The sequence below is a fragment of the Sebastes umbrosus genome, chromosome 17 (assembly GCF_015220745.1).
Source record: "Sebastes umbrosus isolate fSebUmb1 chromosome 17, fSebUmb1.pri, whole genome shotgun sequence".
NCBI classification, from domain to species: Eukaryota; Metazoa; Chordata; class Actinopteri; order Perciformes; family Sebastidae; genus Sebastes; species Sebastes umbrosus.
The window spans coordinates 13,958,407-13,976,344 of NC_051285.1; the positions used below are offsets into that span (position 1 = coordinate 13,958,407).

The 17,938-nt window shown below is 40.2% G+C and overlaps 1 protein-coding gene across 4 annotated transcripts; it reads left to right on the forward strand.

Moving 5' to 3' along the window:
• Positions 1 to 4,846: 4,846 nt before the first annotated feature.
• Positions 4,847 to 11,645, forward strand: ugt5d1 (UDP glucuronosyltransferase 5 family, polypeptide D1). Of its 4 annotated transcripts, none has more exons than XM_037749725.1 (5): positions 4,847 to 5,096; positions 7,812 to 7,854; positions 8,169 to 8,473; positions 8,592 to 9,305; positions 10,638 to 11,645. In XM_037749725.1, the coding sequence occupies exons 3-5, from the start codon at positions 8,174 to 8,176 to the stop codon at positions 11,220 to 11,222; spliced, it is 1,599 nt and encodes a 532-aa protein (XP_037605653.1). In that variant the 5' UTR covers positions 4,847 to 5,096; positions 7,812 to 7,854; positions 8,169 to 8,173; the 3' UTR covers positions 11,223 to 11,645. The 4 variants fall into 4 exon arrangements, with proteins under 4 accessions (XP_037605653.1, XP_037605650.1, XP_037605651.1 ...); XM_037749722.1 differs by having other exon boundaries at positions 4,848 to 5,096; positions 7,812 to 7,968; XM_037749723.1 differs by having other exon boundaries at positions 4,848 to 5,086; positions 7,812 to 7,968.
• The last annotated feature ends 6,293 nt before the right edge of the window (positions 11,646 to 17,938 follow it).

Genomic DNA, 17,938 nt, shown 5'->3' on the forward strand with positions numbered 1-17,938 from the left:
GATACTGTTAAGTGATTAAAGTGTTTCAACAAAGTGGAATTTTACCAGAAAGAGAAAAAGTCATTCCCATGTGGAATGACGCACGGCAGACATGCCCTTTCCTCTTCCCGTGTATGTTCTTTGTTAGCCAGCAGGTTTTGGCCACGGAGGTCAATGTTGTCTGTGAAGATTATGGTATAAAATAACAACCTGCGCAGACTCCTTCTCTTGAATTGGCTTGAGAGGGGCGTTTGTCTGTTCAACTTTCAAGTTTTTGTTACCTTACAATAAGCCTGATTGTTTTCTAAAAGTGAACATTTGACTACTACCGCACCCAGAGACGTTATTTTTGCATAAGAATGAGGGGTGAATAGAAAGACGTTAATCCACCACTACAGGTTTCCTATTCCTATTTTGCGGCGTTATCTTGTAATAAACATCTTCCAATTTGTAATGTATTTCTGTCTGCTAATTAAGGCAAACATGGAATCTGTGAAAAAAACAAATATTCAGTGATTACATACAAATCTCTGACGGCCCTATCGCTATTTAGTCTTTCAGAGGTTGTTACAGGCTCAGCTTTCATATGAAACTACAAAAACCTAAGGAATCCATTGGTACCAACCTTGTCATACCAGCTTGTCGGGAAGAATGCTAAATAACTCTACAAATTGACGCTAAATTTTGGCGAGGAAAAACTGTCATGGCGATATTCAAAGGGGTCCCTTGACCTCTGGCCTCAAGATATGTGAATGAAAATGGGTTCTATGGGTACCCATGAGTCTCCCCTTTATAGACATGACCACTTTATGATAATCACATGCAGTTGGGGCAAAAACCATGCAGTATAAATGTGTTATTTTCTCCTATTCTAAAATGGTGTGTTTGAATAATTCTGCATACTGGGGTCCCTAAACAGTCTTGGAATTGCATAAATTGAGTATCACTGTAAAGCTGAGACTCTTGTGGGTCCAATGAGTCAAATTATATTCACGTGTGATGATGTTAGTCCCCATTGTAGCCATTTAGCGGTGACCTCTAGGATAATCACAGCCTCATGAAACTTTACAGCCACAAACTAGAGACTTGGGACATTCAGAGGATGTGCCTCTCCTAGCTATATTGACAATAAGGGGGGTTCTGAGCAGTTTCCAGAACAGAAGTGCTCGACATCCAATTGCTGAAAAATGCAATTCTTGCATAAATCTCCAAATGTCAAATCACAACATGGCTTTTTCTATGGTGTTCCTCAAGGTCTTGGTGTCTTCATGTGGTATTTTGGAGGGATTGTTGATCAGTTTAATCAATTCTCGAGTGGTAAAAATGGTTACAAACAAAATGTTATCAACCCCCAAATTGCTGCAACACCTTATGAGACATAATAGAGCATGGGAATGACCATCACAGACAGTCAGACATTGTGTTCTAAACCCCTATACACTTTCACAATTTATTTGAACTAATTCATGCATTCATATTTATTTCAGATTCATGACTAGAACAACTTGACACACAGTGCTGAGCTGCATCTCAAATTAATCTTCAGGATCGAAGCTTTCAGATGATGTAACCCAAGAGGTGGTAGACTATGGTAACTCATATGAACACTATTATTTCATTGTTGCTTAACACCCTCACTCAAGTAAGAGATCAGGACTTCCAAATGCAAGGCTAATGACCCAAACCTGCCAGCTGTCCAACTAACCTCTTAAGAAAAATAAAGAGCCTGTTGGATTACAAGAATCAGATATCCGAAATAATAATGCATTAGACACCACTAATCAATCATTCCCATCATCATTACTAGGTGTGTATATGTGCATTTGAATGTGTGTACTGTATGTGCGTGTGACACATCATGCACGTGTGCATTCGAATGTCCTCTCCAGAGAGCTGTCAGTGCTACAGTGACGTTCTCCATGTCCAGAATGGAAGACAGATTGAGCGCCATGGGTGGAAAAACAATCGCTGCATTCACACGTGCATGTGACTTTGCATTTGTGTGCACACGTGCAGGGGCTGGCAGAGGCCCCCGCGCTGAATCATGTCATGAAGATGGCGAAATAGAATGAAATCATAAACCTTGAGGAGTTTTAGATTTCTCCCAGATGATTTAACTGACTCTACGACGCAGGAAAATAAAGTTTAGCGTCGTTAAAAGCTACTAAGTGTTGGACCTTGTTGAGAATGGAGTGGTGTTTTTTTTATTTTCTGTGGATATCTGCAACTGAAATACATTTTAGACTCATCAGTGAAATATGCTGTACGTCTGAGTCAGTGAGCCAAAAGCAATACAGATATTGTTTTTTTATCAGTAACTTCCACACTTCATAGACTGCAAATGATGCAACAGGCTCCATTACTGTGTGGGGTCCTTATATAAATAGTGCAAAAAGTCTTTACAGTTTCTGTTTATGTAAATTACTTTATGGTGGATTGAACCATTGGTTGTTGACTGAGTACAAGTTTGTTTTAACACATCTATCTGGGTTGCTGTGAACAGTTTGCATTCATAAAGGTAAATAATTGGACCTTGGGAAGTTATTTGGCAACATCTGTTTCTTACATTAGTGGCGAAGGTGAAGATGTCATGCTATCTCAAGCCATTTCCTTTGTTCTCTTTAATGGATCCACATTTTAAGTTATCTGTTTGGGATTATGAATAATGAATAAGAAATGAAGCATCATGAGAAGGTTCTCTAAGAAATAAATTATTATTATTTTTAAGTTCATTTTGTGATTAAATACTTGCCAGACATTTAAGAGCAGATTCCAAGAACTGTTTTGAAAAGTCTTTTGAAAAAACTAAGTAATTGCAGGAAAAATATAAGAGATGACCAAATTTACTTAATCATTTTTATAATGTCCGTGTTTTTTCCTATTGTTCGTCTTCTTGGATTGATTTCAGACAACTCGGTTTCATTTTGGAATTTTGTTTGACAGATAACTTTCAAATCTTGCACTTTGGACTCCCTTGAATGAGGAAGGGATATCAGAACAATCCCTGCTTGCAACTGCATTACCACGCGACAATGACAGGAAATTAAAATCAACAAAAAAGGCTGACTAAGGTGCACTTGTGTCTCTCTTGCCTTCAAGTCTTTGCAAGATTATTTTGTAATTATTCAGGCATACTGTCTTCTCATACAGACTATATTTGCGAATGCTACTTGACCTGAAATGGCAATAAAGTACAAAATACTGAGGCGCAAACATGTGCGCCTCATTGTAAAACTAATTCATGACATTTTCTAAATTGTCTGTTTAACAGTGACAGATGTCACTGTCGTGAGCTGGGATGATCTCATGTGATTTCATTATACAAAATATGAAGCTAGCCTGCAAGGTGTAATTGAAACAAGCACCTAAAACAAAGAGGACAAATAAAAGGCATTTGACTAAGATGGAGCCTGTAATCAGCCTCGTCTCTGAGGAGTTGTCTGTCCTTTAATTCAGGCTACAGGCAGCTAGAAAAATTAAAGGTCAGTTTGCTTGTGTGTATTTGTATATGCACATATGACTAACAAACTAAGTTCCAAACCAAGGTTAGTCTCTACTCAAGAAGAGAGTTTTTGTTCACAAAGGACAAAGCATTTGACATTTTTTTCCTATCCATCACTGAAACACTGAGATTGCACGTGCAGTGCCGTACGTTTCTTCCTCGAGCAGGTTGGCACATGAGAAAGAAACTTCATCAGGGTGTATCTAGCAGTAATGTTTGTTTTTTAAAGGTCTTCATCTGTCAGCTGCAGGATCCTGAGAGCACTGAGATCATCATCATCATCTCCACCCCAAGGAACTGCTCTATGCCAAACACACACACACACACACACACACATGCAGAGGATGTCACCATAATGGGAGAGTCATTTGGCAAGTGGATACCTGCTCTTTCTTGCTCTGAAAATGGAAAAAAAAGCAAACAGAGGAATGTGCGTCTGTTCAACAGAGTTGACACTGACTGAGGTTCCACTTATCTGACTAAACTGATGTCTCCATATTGGCCACATTAAAGGGCCACTATGTGGTTTTCCAATGGAGTTTCCCGAAAAGGTATTTCCCCACTCATAAAAACAACTGACAGCAGTCCATTCAGTGCTGATTCATTTTGTTAAAGGTGCTAAATGTGAGATTGGGAGCATTTCTATTGCCTCCGCACGGCTCTCAACATGGCGACGGCTGAGCCAGAGGGTTGTAGCTAACAGTGCTAATGGTGCTAACAGCGAAAACGACAGCAAAACTGCTGACAGAGCTAACAGCGTGAACCGAAGGGTGGGCACTATACGCTTCTGCGATGGCGTCGTCGGTCGGGACTTCATTCTCTGCTCAGGTTGACATTACTCTTTTATATCTTTACATAGCTAATAGTTGTTTGATGCTAATGCTCTGGATATCGTATAGTGAACCTATAAACATTTTTAGTTCTGTCCCTGATCTTTCCAACAGATAATTAATGACTTGGGTGTCAATCCAAAGACCTTTGTCCATCCTCAGAGCCTTCAACTCTTCAAATTAACATTTCACATTTTAAATTTATTTGAATTGTTTAACAGACCCCGAATCTTTTTTTTTTATTCATCTTTTCCTTTCCTTACAGTTTATTTGTTGTATAGTTTAAAATGTATTTTTTATATTATGTTTATACTGTAAAATATTTTTGCAGAACTGTAATGAAAAATCTGAACATGCGACTATATTCTATTGAACATTTGAAATAAACTATTGTAAAAAAAAAAAAAACTGAATCTTTTTTTTTATTCATCCTTTCCTTACAGTTTATTTGTTGTATAACTTATTTTTTACATTATTTTTATACTGTAAAATATTTTTGCAGAACTGTAATGAAAAATCTGAACATGGGAATGTATTGTATTGAACTTTTGAAATAAAGTATTGTAAAAAAAAAAAAAAAAAGTTTTGTGGTGGCGGTGGCTGTGTGCCTGCTATGAGAAACACGACACCAGAAAACGTCAGGCAATAGGACCAAGCAGAGAGACTGCATAATAGGGATAGGTTTTCTGAAAGTGGGTGATGATCCTCCAGAGTGTATTTGAGGAAATCAGTGAAACCACAGAAGCCAGAGCGGACTCAAGAAGAGAAAGAAACGGTATAAAGTCGTAAGTAATCGTGCAATAAGCGGGATAATGTACAGCTAGCGGCTCATTGTTGTGGAAGAATCCCCTTCAGTGTGATGAGAGACCCGACGGGGTTTCTTTCACAACAGTGACTGGCTCTCTGTGCATGATCCTTTGCGTTACATCTATCAGCAAAGTGTAGAGACACCGATGATTACCCGAACAGAAGCGCGATCTGTGAGTGCTACTAAACATGAAAATGCGGCATGAAAATTATATGCAAAGGAACGATAAGAGTCACTTTATGTGGTTCATTTAACAGAAGGATATGTTCCAAAAACTTGGAAACAGTAAGGAACCAGAAAGTGACGATCCCAACTTTTTTTTTTTTTTTTTTTTCCCAAAATGACAGTATACATAGTAACAGCAGAAAACATTAAAAACATTTACATACAGAAGAAGCATAGCGAAAACATAAACAAAGAGCTGAGCCAAACATAAAACGACAACAGAAATTAAACAAAACCAACATAAAATACAAAAAAAAAAGACCCCGCGAGAGTATGACAATAATTTCACTTAAAAACTTTAAAGATATTGCATACATTCATTGTTTTCATTGCTTTTTTTGTTTTGTGAGGAAGAAATTGTTGACAGATATAATTCCATTTCTTTCATAAATACAAAGAAATTAGGCTTTTTTTTTGGTAAATTTACACTTGTGAATGTGGAACTTCGCGAGAATTAAAATTAAATTAATAAGAAAAAATGCATTACTGTCATTGTCACTGTAATCATAGCAACCAAATATAATATTTCTATAGTACAGTGCAAAATCTGAGAAAATGTTAAGTATAAAATGATTGATATCTTTCCACAATTCACATGTAAATTCACAGACGCTACTCCGCCAATCATCTCGGACGCTACTCCGCCAAGATCCGGGTACTTTTCCAGACGGATGTCGAGCCATTTAGGCTTCATGCCATGGATGTATTAAGAGAACTGGATACAGCGTTGGAGGTGGGGCCCCGGTCATTCCTATGAGAGTTGCTCATTGGCGCATGAAGCCAAAATGGCTCGACTTCCATCTGGAAAAGTACCCGGATCTTGGCGGATCTTGGGCAACTGGGACATGCGCAGTAGCGTCCGCTCGGTCACATGACTTGGTCACGGGGTCCCAACGTCACGCCGTCGTCACGGCTTGGCGCTCCAGCCTCGGTCTCGGTCTCACTCACATGAACGGAGGAAGGGAAATAACTCTGGATTCAGCTATTAGTGCGTTTTACAACTTTAAAAACATAATTTACAAATTAATTAACATTAATATTTAAATAAGGGCCTTTAGAATGTTCATACTGGGAAGTTGATTCACCTCAAAAAAAATTATCCGCTGAGTTACAGACGTCTCTTTCCCAATGTAAGTCTATGGGAAAAAGTCTTTTTGGGCCCAACGGCATCACGTGACTGACACGGAAGTTGCAGTACCGCCGTTTGGCCACTACAAAAGTCCGGATCGTCGACCGCCAAGATCCGTGTACTTTTCCAGATGGAAGTCGAGCCATTTTGGCTTCATGCGCCAATGAGCAACTCTCATAGGAATGACAGGGGCCCCGCCTCCAACGCTGTATCCAGTTCTTTTAATACATCCATGGGCTTCCGCCTCGGCCTGCCCGGCCGCCGCATGCCGTATTACTGATGTATGAGTATAGAGTAACTTTACTTAACACTTTTTTAGTGATTTAAACATGCAATAGCCTCAGAAAGGCTAAATAACAATAACAACAACATTAGTACGCCGTTTTTTTGATTTCCACGTGTCATTTGTCTGCAATGTAAAGGCATCCAAACACCGGACTATTAACCAGGAGACTCGTGTTCGAGACCGTTGTTGACTGATGTTTTGTTTTGTAAGTTAGTGACGTTTGTCACGCAACTAGTTTTCCCTAGTTGGATTATGTTTCGTACATATTTTACTTAGTTTACGTATTTATTTTAAGCCAACCATGACGTTTTTCTTCACCCTAACTAAGTAATTTTCTTGCTTAAACCTAACTGCGAACATTTGCATGACATGCAAATGACGCGTGAAAAGCGGCGTACAAATGACACGCTAAAAGGCGTACTCATGACACGCGGAATGTCCGTGTAATATTGTGGTATTTATAAGCCTACCTGTGAGACCGGGTTGACACCAACATAAGGTTACAAAATCAAAGAATACATTTATTAATTAGATCATTCATATAGGAACGTAACATTAGCAGACCGCTTAATGTTTTTTTGAACTTGAATGAATGATTCTCTGTCAAAAATCAGCAGGGGGAGGCACAAAAAGCAAGCAGGCTAAGAAACTGTACTAAGTGACGTGTTCTGTCTGTCTGTCTGTCTGTCTATCGATCTCCTCCGCTCCGTTTCAGTGCTAAGGACAGCGCCTGTCCATGGTTTCTTTCCTCTATCATATCAGACACTAAAAGTTAACCGGACCCCCTGCCCCCCCGGTTCCGTAGTCTATGTCCACCACTGAGAGTACACGCCTCGCATCAACTGAGTTCAGTTCGGAGACCTGCAACCTACATTCAGCTATATTTGGCACACATTGTACTAAGGCTCTTGTGATGCAAGCTTGAGTGAAAGAGAGAAAGACATTCACAAAACTACACTGTACAGGACACTACCAGCTTTATCACTAAAAGACGTAATGAAACTATGATGACATGACAAAGAAGAAATAATCACTTTGTTTGTTATCTGCAGAACATTCGTGGCCAGAGCTTTATGTGACACGTGCCACATTACAGTAAGTAACTCATTTACCTATGAGGATCATCTCTGGGGTCTGGAGTTTGAACTGAAATATATAAGGAATCAGTCTGCCGGCGAGTAGCGTTACAGTTGCAACTCTTGAGAATGGGTAAGTGAATTTCACATTATCAAGTTGTGGTTAGTGTCATACTATACTTTCTAAAAAATAACCTGTAGATTCACATTTGTTTTACCTACAGAAACTGTGTCTTTATATCGTTTTTACCTGAAGAAATTCAATAAACTTTTTAAGCACATATCTTTGAAACTGAAGAGGTCTCTCATGTTCATCTCTCTCTTACATTTTAGGAACCATGCCATTGCATCGTGTGTGTGGAGCATTTGTATTCCTCAGTGTATGTCTGATTCCCTTCACACCACCTTGCGATGGAGGAAACATTCTGGTGTTTCCTGTGGACGGCAGCCACTGGATCAATATGAAGATCCTGCTGGAAGAACTTCATGCCAGGGGACACAACATCAGTGTGATGAGGGTCACCAACAGCTGGTACATCAAAGAAAAGTCCCCTCTCTACACATCCATTCCCATTGAATTAAGTAGTGACTTTGACTTTGAGAGCTTTTTTCATATGTTCGTACAGGAGCATATGCAGGTATGTCATTATGGATTATGTATTGGGCCCCACGTTGGGTCATTTAGTCAATCAAGTATTAATACAAGTATTAAGATGATCACTTTCTCACCCCTTTTTTTTTTAAAACCATTTGCAGGCGCAGAGAGAGGGGGCTTCAGTACTTACTTTCATGAAACTCACCAAGGATTTCCTCTCTATGATGTCTCACGCTCATTCATTGGCTACTGATGCCCTCGCTCAACTCTTTGATGATAAAAGTAAAGTCAAAAGCTTAATAGATGCCCAATATGATCTTGTTCTCACTGACCCAGCTGTAGCACCAGGGGTCGTACTGGCCAAGTATCTCAAACTGCCCACGGTCCTCAATGTTCGCTGGGTCAACAGCGGAGAAGGTCACTTTACGATGGCACCCTCGCCGCTCTCTTATATCCCAGTGCCGGGATCGGGCTTCACAGACAAAATGAATTTCATCCAGAGGGTCAAGAACATGTTATTCTACGGCTTTATAGTGTTCCAGCAGAGTTTCGTGTTGGGGCCGAACTACGATGCCCTCTGTGAAAAATACATAGAGGGCGGATGTGACATCACCTCGCTTTTTCAGGAAGCAGACATCTGGCTGTTCAGGACAGATTTTGTGTTTGATTTCCCTCGGCCCACGATGCCAAATGTCATCTACATCGGAGGGTTTCAGTGTAAACCAGCTCAACCTCTGCCAGCAGACCTGGAGGATTTCGTTCAGAGTGCCGGGGAGCACGGAGTCATCATCATGACTCTGGGAACTTTTGTGAATGCTTTGCCCAAAGAGGTTTCAGATGACATCGCCGGCGTCTTTGCCAAGATGCCTCAGAAGGTAACACATGCTCAGTGATTCACTGTTTCAATGACATGAAGTTCAAAATGCTTATTTTTTTTAACCTAGAGAGTCTGACAGATATTTAGGCAGCAATTAATCCATCGTTAAAGACATTACATTAAGGCAATATCAATTATGAAATAGACAGAGACATTGATAAAAATCTGTCGTACAAGGAATATGTCAAAAAAGGGATGTATAGCCCTGTGATAGACTGGCAGCCTGCCCAGGGAGTCTAATGAGTCCTAATGAGTGGGTATAGAAAATGGAAATGGATGGGTTGATTTATAGAGGAATTAAACATAACTAGTGCCGTGCCCGTTCGGAGCATGAGCCCGTCCAGAACAGGCAGATTGCTTGGCCCCGAGATGTGCTGTTTGCAGCGTTGTCGAGAACCGCGGTATGGCTGCTTGTACCCACCAAGTGTGAAGTTGATTGGATGAACAGTTCTCGATTTATATACATACATACACAGACAAAGATTCCTTCCTTTATAGTTAGATGCTGCTACAGCGCTATCTATTGGCCAGATGGCATACAATTTGTCATGGTCACTCACACATCACATCTTCACCGAATGTGGTCGCAATAGCACAAAGCGTTCAGGAGATATGACATTTTTTTGTCATATAAGCATCCTAGCATTTGGGCTAACTTTGAGAGACAGCTATAGCAAAACTGTACAGTACATCAAAAATCCAACAAAGGAACTTTTTCAAGCTTGGTCCAAAGATGTTCTGTACCAAATTTGGTGACGATTGCTCAAAATTTGTAGGAGGAGTAGCAAAAAAACAGATTTGGACACAATTAAAAAAAACTGTTTCTGAGACTTACGGGCTCAAAAGTTACAGGCCAAACCATAATGTTCATTGTTATAGCGCCACCATCTGGCCAAATTGCACCACATTCGACACTACACTTCCTCGGGCAATACACCCGGCAAGCGTGAAGTCGATTGGATGTCCGGTTCTCAAGATATACGGAAAGACAGACAGCGATTCCTTGCTTTATAGTTAGATAATTGTTGGACAGTGTAAATCAAGGACTCCATCTGTGATGACACTTTACACTGAACTACACAATGAAGAAGTTATTACTCAAAACCCACCTTTTTTAAAACTTGTTTGTCCTGCACTTCTTTTATTTAAAGTGTCTTTGAGTATCTTGGAGAGTGCTCTCTATATATAATGAGTTATTATTATTAATAATATATTACATAATTGACAGTTGTGTTGTAAGGAGAGACAGGCTGCAGCAGTGGCAACATCATTATATTGCATATCTGCTGGTGTACAGATATACAGTAAATTAATTTCATGTTCTCATCAGGTGATCTGGAAGCACAAAGGGGAGCGTCCCTCTACTTTGGGCAACAACACCCTGATAGTGGACTGGATGCCACAGAAGGACCTCCTGGGCCACCCGCAGATCAAAGTCTTTGTAGCTCATGGAGGAACCAACGGACTCCAGGAGGCCATTTACCACGGGGTCCCTGTGCTCGGCATACCTTTGTTCTTTGACCAGTATGACAACCTTATACGTCTGCAGGAGAGAGGGGCCGGAAAGATCCTTGAGCTCGCTGATGTTAACGGCCACAGTTTTGAGCAAGGTCTTAACGAAGTGCTCCATGGTGACAGCTACAGGCAGAACATGCAAAGACTGTCAAGTTTGCACAGAGATCAACAGATGGGACCCATGGATCAGGCCATCTACTGGGTGGAATATGTTATACGCCATAAAGGGGCTCGTCATCTGCGTACAGAGGCCTATAAGATGCCCTGGTACTCATACTACTGTTTAGATGTGATGCTACTATTGCTGACTGCAGCGACTGGACTGCTGCTCTCTATTTTGGCCATTTTCAGGTTCCTATGCTGCAGAGCTAGAAGGACAACCAAAACCAAACAACACTGATTAAGGTCAATTTTTTTTTAGAAATATGCTACAATGAGTTCTCTATAGCATTTTATTTAAACAAAAATAGACATCTTAAAGAGGGCCTATTATGCTTTTGTGCGTTTTCCCTTTCCTTTAGTGTATGATAGTTTTTTGTGCATGTAAAAGGTCTGCAAAGTCCACGCCAAAGGGAGTTACTCTCCCCCACAGAAACACTGCTCCTGAAGGGCCTTGCTTGAAGTCCCGCCTTTTCTTCTGTAACATGGTGATGTCACCAAGTAACACATTTGCATAACACCTAACTAGCGGGTAGTTTGGCCCGCCCTTAAACAAAGCTAGTTAGAGAGAGCTAGAGCTAGAGCTAGTTAGTAAACATGTTCTAGTAGAAACCCCAAGTACAAGTATGCACCTGAAAATAAAGCATAATAGGTCCTCTTTAAAAGGGACATTGATTCATGGAGAGACCTTCGTCTGGTCAGCTAACGTTACTGCAAAGCAGGTGAAATATAGAGTGATATTGTGGTTTTAGCTGACGTGTGTCGCATCACTGTTTTGAGCGATGCTCGTTCATGTCTATTAGAGCGAGCATAAGCGCGAGCCCGACGCTGACTTTCGTTGACTTAACGGCCACAGGTGTCGCTGTTAACAAGCAATTTCTGATTCTTACAAACAGTCCCTTTAAGGTGTCTCATTTGTATATATTTATTATCTATGAAGTAAAATGAGAATAAGTCAGTTGATTTAGTCATATTAAATATAGATATAGTTAAAGAAATGTATGTTTTCAGAATGAATCGTCAAATGTACTTAAACAGATTAAGATTCCAGTTGTAAAATAACCACAAATCATATGTGATAGTCTGATAATCTGGTCAACGTGATTCTGTAATTTTACATCTACTGTAATAATAAAGTATGAAGTCATTGACTCACTGACGGATACTGATCATGATTATTATCCTTAAAGTCGTTGCCATCCATTTCCAATGTAACAAAACCTTTTGAAGAGTTTTAGGCTAAAACCAATTCAGATGTGACAAAATTAAGAAAGTCCAAATCCCTAACTGGTAAAACAAATGGTCACACTATACAGATATCACAGCTGACATTTTTTGCTAAGGCTATGAGGCATTATTTCCACCTGACCAGAGGTCATATTGTAGTTCATCATGTACACATATTTAAACATGTTAAGAAACTAATTTGCTCGTTGAAAGGATTATAAATCCTCAGATAAACTTAATCTGTTTTTGTTTTACAAAAAGACTGCAGTGTTTCCTTTGAGATGCCCATCTGACCGTTTGACAAACAGCAAAATAAATCTCAATATCAAGAACACATGTATACATCGCTACCAGGACGCCACAGGCAATCTGTTTTTATGGAAAACTTGCGGAGATCGATTATGTCTTGCTTGTTATTCTTTGTAGTTATATCAATCCATGTAAATGACATCATCTTCTAAACTAAAAGCAATGCCAGTGGGAAGATAAACCAAAAATGACTATGGAAAATCCTTTAATTTAAGAAAATAGACCATATTAAAACCATTTCCCTTTCGTAAGCAGTCCAAAAACAGATGCCTTGGAGCGATCTTGGGCTGGAAAGGAAAGCTCTCTTTGATAAAGCATAAGCTCATATGTTTTGGATTTATAAGACGAGTGAGGTTGTCTTGGTAAATCCAACTACAGGCTAAATTACATTTCACTTATCATTCTGTAAAACTCTGATTGAGACTCCTGAGCTCACTGACGAGGGGAGCAAACCCGAGAAAATGTTCCAAGCTACGAAGGTGAAGTGAGGTGATTTAGGGGTCAAATTCCAATGTAGTTTTGTGATTATTAGCATGACCTGACCAAGTCATATTTATAGAATTTGACAAAAGTAATGCTTTATTGCATAGATTAACCATAATGGTCGGTCAATGTTATATTTGTGGTCAATGATTTCATACAAATGTGTAAACAATTGTAACAATCCAATACATTCAAAGCTGATGAGTCAACACAACATGATTTAGTTCAGATGGCGTTTCAATTTAACTCGGATATGATACAGTTTGATATTTTAAATTGCATATTAATTTAATAAATTTGTATTTGTAAAATTCATCTTTCATTGACACACTGTTGCCCGGGCCTATAGCTTATCGTCTGTTTAAATCCATCATTTTTCAGTACTATATTGGCACATTTTCTTTTTTTTTTTCCTCTTCTCAATTGAAGTGTATTTTTGCTTCAGTTATTGCCTTTGGCCAGGACGAGTTAGACAGCGAGTGTGCTTTGGAAGCAGAGGCAGAAATCACAGTGTGGGTGGGCACAGAGAAAATCAGATGGGCCAATGTTGCACACACCGACAAGACAAACATTAACTGTATCGCATAACCTGGCACAGCGGCCACTTATTGACACACATACAGCTGACAGACACAACAGCATCATTAATCAAGCGTATGGATAGAGGTACACCGGCACCAACATACCCAGTAACATAGTCTGGCACGTTGGCCACATAAACCACACACACACACAGATGGCAGACGCAGCAACATCTGTACAATTGTACACAAAAACTATAGCTTAGCCAATAAACAATAATAGTGAAATAGGCCACTACAGTTCAAATAAATGTAAATACTGTATGTAAATTAGCTTATTTTTGATGATTATAGCAGGAAACGACGGGGCTTGGTGTTGAACAATGAAATGATTTCATTGTAGTCTCTTTCAAAGGAGAGCCAGCATACGTTTTTTTAACTGCAGAGAAAATGTTGTTTTTGAAAGGCTCAACACCAACAAATATGTATTGAAGCTAAATATTTTTGTCAGATAGAAACATGTTGGGAATTTTGGAAATGATTACATCTGGACATTTTTTTTTCAATATTGTTTGACTTTTAGACTTCAACGCTCTGGAGTTATTGGACATGTTATCACAGGAGTTGGAAACAATCCTACACAGCCACGTACAAATAGTAAGCCTATAATAGCCTACTATTCACTACCGAGCCTCTTTGAAACCGGTACCGACGTTATCTTCACTGCAACAAAAACAAACAAACCGCAGTGCAGCATTCTAATGTTGATTTATATTTGAATGCCAACGTTATGATTGAAACTTCGAACAATTCAGTAAAGCCCTAAAATAGAGATTGTATAACATTTATGGAAATTGTGTGTCTGTTATTGGAACAGCTTCATTGACTGCTATTCACTGGATGATCCAGCAAAAAAGGAAGTCTTCTGATTGGGTTGGGCCAAGTGGGTGGACCCAGGCCCACCTAGGCCCACCCACAGCTACACAGCTGTTTGGAAGTTGTAAATGCTAATGTTGCTGCAGAGTCCATGCTGTAGTGGGCCACCAGTTTATTTCGTAACATACACACACACACACTTACACTTTTGCAGGAGTGATTTCCAGAGTTTCTTTGGACATTTTGATTCTTTTCTTTCCACTGTAACTTATTGTAACCAAGAAAAATTCAAGCTGGCCACAGCTGCTATCCTCTGCCAGGGAGGAAATTACACACTTTTAACAGGCATCGTTTGACCCTAAAGGCGAGTGACTGTTTAATTCTCCAAGGAGTTTGTGTGGCATATTGCTGAAAATTTGAAGTAGACCTCAAACAGTGATTTAAAAAAATGTGAAAGTGATACAATTAAAACTGAATGGAGAAATAAAATGGAAGAATTGATGCAATTGTTTCCTGAGTGTAAATCACATTTTAATGACATGGTGAAACAAGCCAAACCAATAAATGTCTGTTTTATTTAAACAAAAAAACTCATTTAAGTTGGTCCAACAACACACCCAAGTAGACATAAACAGGCTTATTTTGTCTCTATGTGGAAATGCAGTGGCTGAATGCATTTCATGTATTTTGGAAACATTCCAGTTTTCCCTTTTCAAGTCAGATACAACACTTTCAAACTCACATAGCTCCATTGCGTTGCAAAAATGTGTCCAGGCAGATGTCATCTCAGGATACATCAAGGTCAAGAACAGAGTCAACATTTACTGCAACACTTCTTGAGTACTGTCTAGTTACTCATTAAACAACTTTTACTTGGAGTTCTCCACCTTATTTTTGCCCCGAGGGATGCCTCGACTAGTGCAGACAAAAGGTCAGACACCCTAACATCTGCTGTAGGAACAGCCTACATACAAAAATAAAGCAGGTGCGGTGCGTGTCTCATCACTGTTATCAGCAGTTCTGACAGAGAGCACACGGCCTTCCTCCCTTTGTGTCCTCATATCCCTCCCCCAGCCTGTGTTCAACTCTGGCTCTCTTCCCGTCTTTCTCCCTCTCTGATTTTGCTCCCCCGGTTTCCTCGGAAAAGCCTTTCTGTGATCATGGTTGGTATTGGATGATGTCACTGTGCATGTTCTGTGTTAGAGACTAGTCAAGGCTGGGCTGTGAATGCAGGGAAAGCATATGATTAAACGCTGAATTTTGAATATGCGTGTCCCTTCAATGACTATTGTACACCATAAAGGCAAAAAAAAACAACTGGCAAATAATAATGGAATGACAAAGGTGAGGAATTGAGGAAAATGTGTGATTTTATTTCATTGCTTTAGAGAGGAAGCATCTCTACTGCATCTTTTGAAATGTACTGAGACTGCTGTGGACATTTTGAAACTTGAAACAAAGAATTACAGCTGATATTTGCCTTCATTTGAGCTGAATGAAACCTCTAATTTAACCTAAATTGACATTTATTTATTGGCCTCACTAATGAGCTCTACTGTACTACAATCATTTTTGACTAGGATGTTAAGAGGCATCATTTCTTGACTTGGCAGCCTGTGTAGAGCTCGCTTCCACTCTCAATTCTCTGAAGGCCCTGACACGTCAAGCCAACCGTCGGCCGTCGGACAGTTTGGGGTCGTCGGTGAGCTTCTGTCGATCTAGTTTTTGTGGTGTGTCCTGCACCATTGGCTATAGTCTGCCCATGTCGGAAGCTTTTCAGACGATTCAGCATGTTGAATCGGCGTCCGCGCCCATCGGTGATGTTTTGTTCATTGTATTTCAGCAATGAACGGAGTCTTTTGTTCGGTTCACATCAGATTCTTTTATTCACCAACGTGACCACTGAATCTTTATCTCGCGTTACCTAATCTTGTACTTCAACAGACAGTCTCAGGTCTAACAACAAATCACTACTGACACCTTGTGGTAGGAAAGTGCAATATCACCTGATCATTACAGGTGAGAGAAATCTGATTGGCGGTTCAGCTTAAACGAATCAGTGTACGATAAGAGAAACAGTGAGACAAACAAGCCAACGAGTAAAGTCAAGAGGAAAATGTAGAGGTCTCTTCTCATTTTTCATCTCATCATTCCAACACACGGATATTTTCACAATGACATAGCCATCTGGAATGAAGCTAAGTGATGAGTGAGAGTTGTGTGAAAATAGTCGGCAAACGACGCTTTGTTTCATGTACGTATCATAACGACGGCTTGTGTATCCGCAGTCCTCAGTCTTCCGGCTTCCCTTTTTGAATGGTGAATACAGACTACCGCCGCCTGCTGGTGTGGAGAGTTATTTCATCTCACGCAGGCGCAGAACATAAGTGCTAACTGTTCGCTGTAGTCTTTGCAGTGTGTTCAAGTGCAACTTGTCGGCCAAGAAAAGGCGACGTAAGGCGACGCAACAGTCGGCCGTCATCTCCGCTAGTTCTTTAATGTCAGCTTGGTGTGTGGGCCTTAAAAGAAATAAGATGGAAGAGAAAATCTCAAATGTTCATAAATTAGCCGATACTACGCAAACACTACACTTTAGTGCTGGAATATGGCAAAAAGTGTGTGTGTGAATGTCGACTGTACGAAGCCATATTGCTCCATGCCTCCTCTCTTTACGCAACATGCATGCACTTGCACTTTTATGCACCCCTTTCCCATCACTCAACACACCACGCACACATTCAGCGTCTTTGGCTTGTGCTCTCAAAGGGCATCTGCAAGGCGTGACATCATTCTCTCCACAGACACACAGATCACATTATAATTGCTCTCTACGGAGGAACTACTGGCCAGAAGCATAAATGAATCCGCTGATCTGCACAGCGAATCCTGCTCTGCTTTGGTCGGGTGTTTGCACGTGTTGCTGTCTGTTGGGTCTTGGAAATCCTAGTCATACCTCAGCTATGTGAAATTCTCTCAGACAGAGCACACCATCATCATCCCTTCTCCAAAAATCTGTTGGATCGTATGGCTAAAAATGTGGCGGCACCTGCAGCGTTGGTGGTTTTTTTTCGGACTCTACATGTGTATTCATTTTTTTCTTCACACTGTTTTGTTGTTTGTTTTCAGCTGCTCATTTGTAGCAATGAAATATTATTGTGGAAAACTTATTGTAATATTTGACAATCATTGCAAAGGATAGACCGTGTTTTCTGACATGGGATGTAAAGGCAACGACAAGCTATAAATCAGCCCGTTCTCATTCCCAGGGTGTCAAATACCGCCGCACATAGTGTCAGTATGAGACGCACCAGGCTTTCCATTAACTACAATGTAAACCCATCCACGGCAACAGCAAATACACAGGGAAAGTGCTGTGGTGACGTAGTTTAAAGAGCGAAAGAGACACACAAGGCGGGTGAGAGGGGAGGAAACGTCAAGTCACATTTTCACTGTAAAAAGTTAGGAATTTTAAGCCCAACCATGTTGTTTTTTCTTAAACCAAACTAAGTGGTTTTGTTGCCTAAACCTAAGCAAGTGTTTG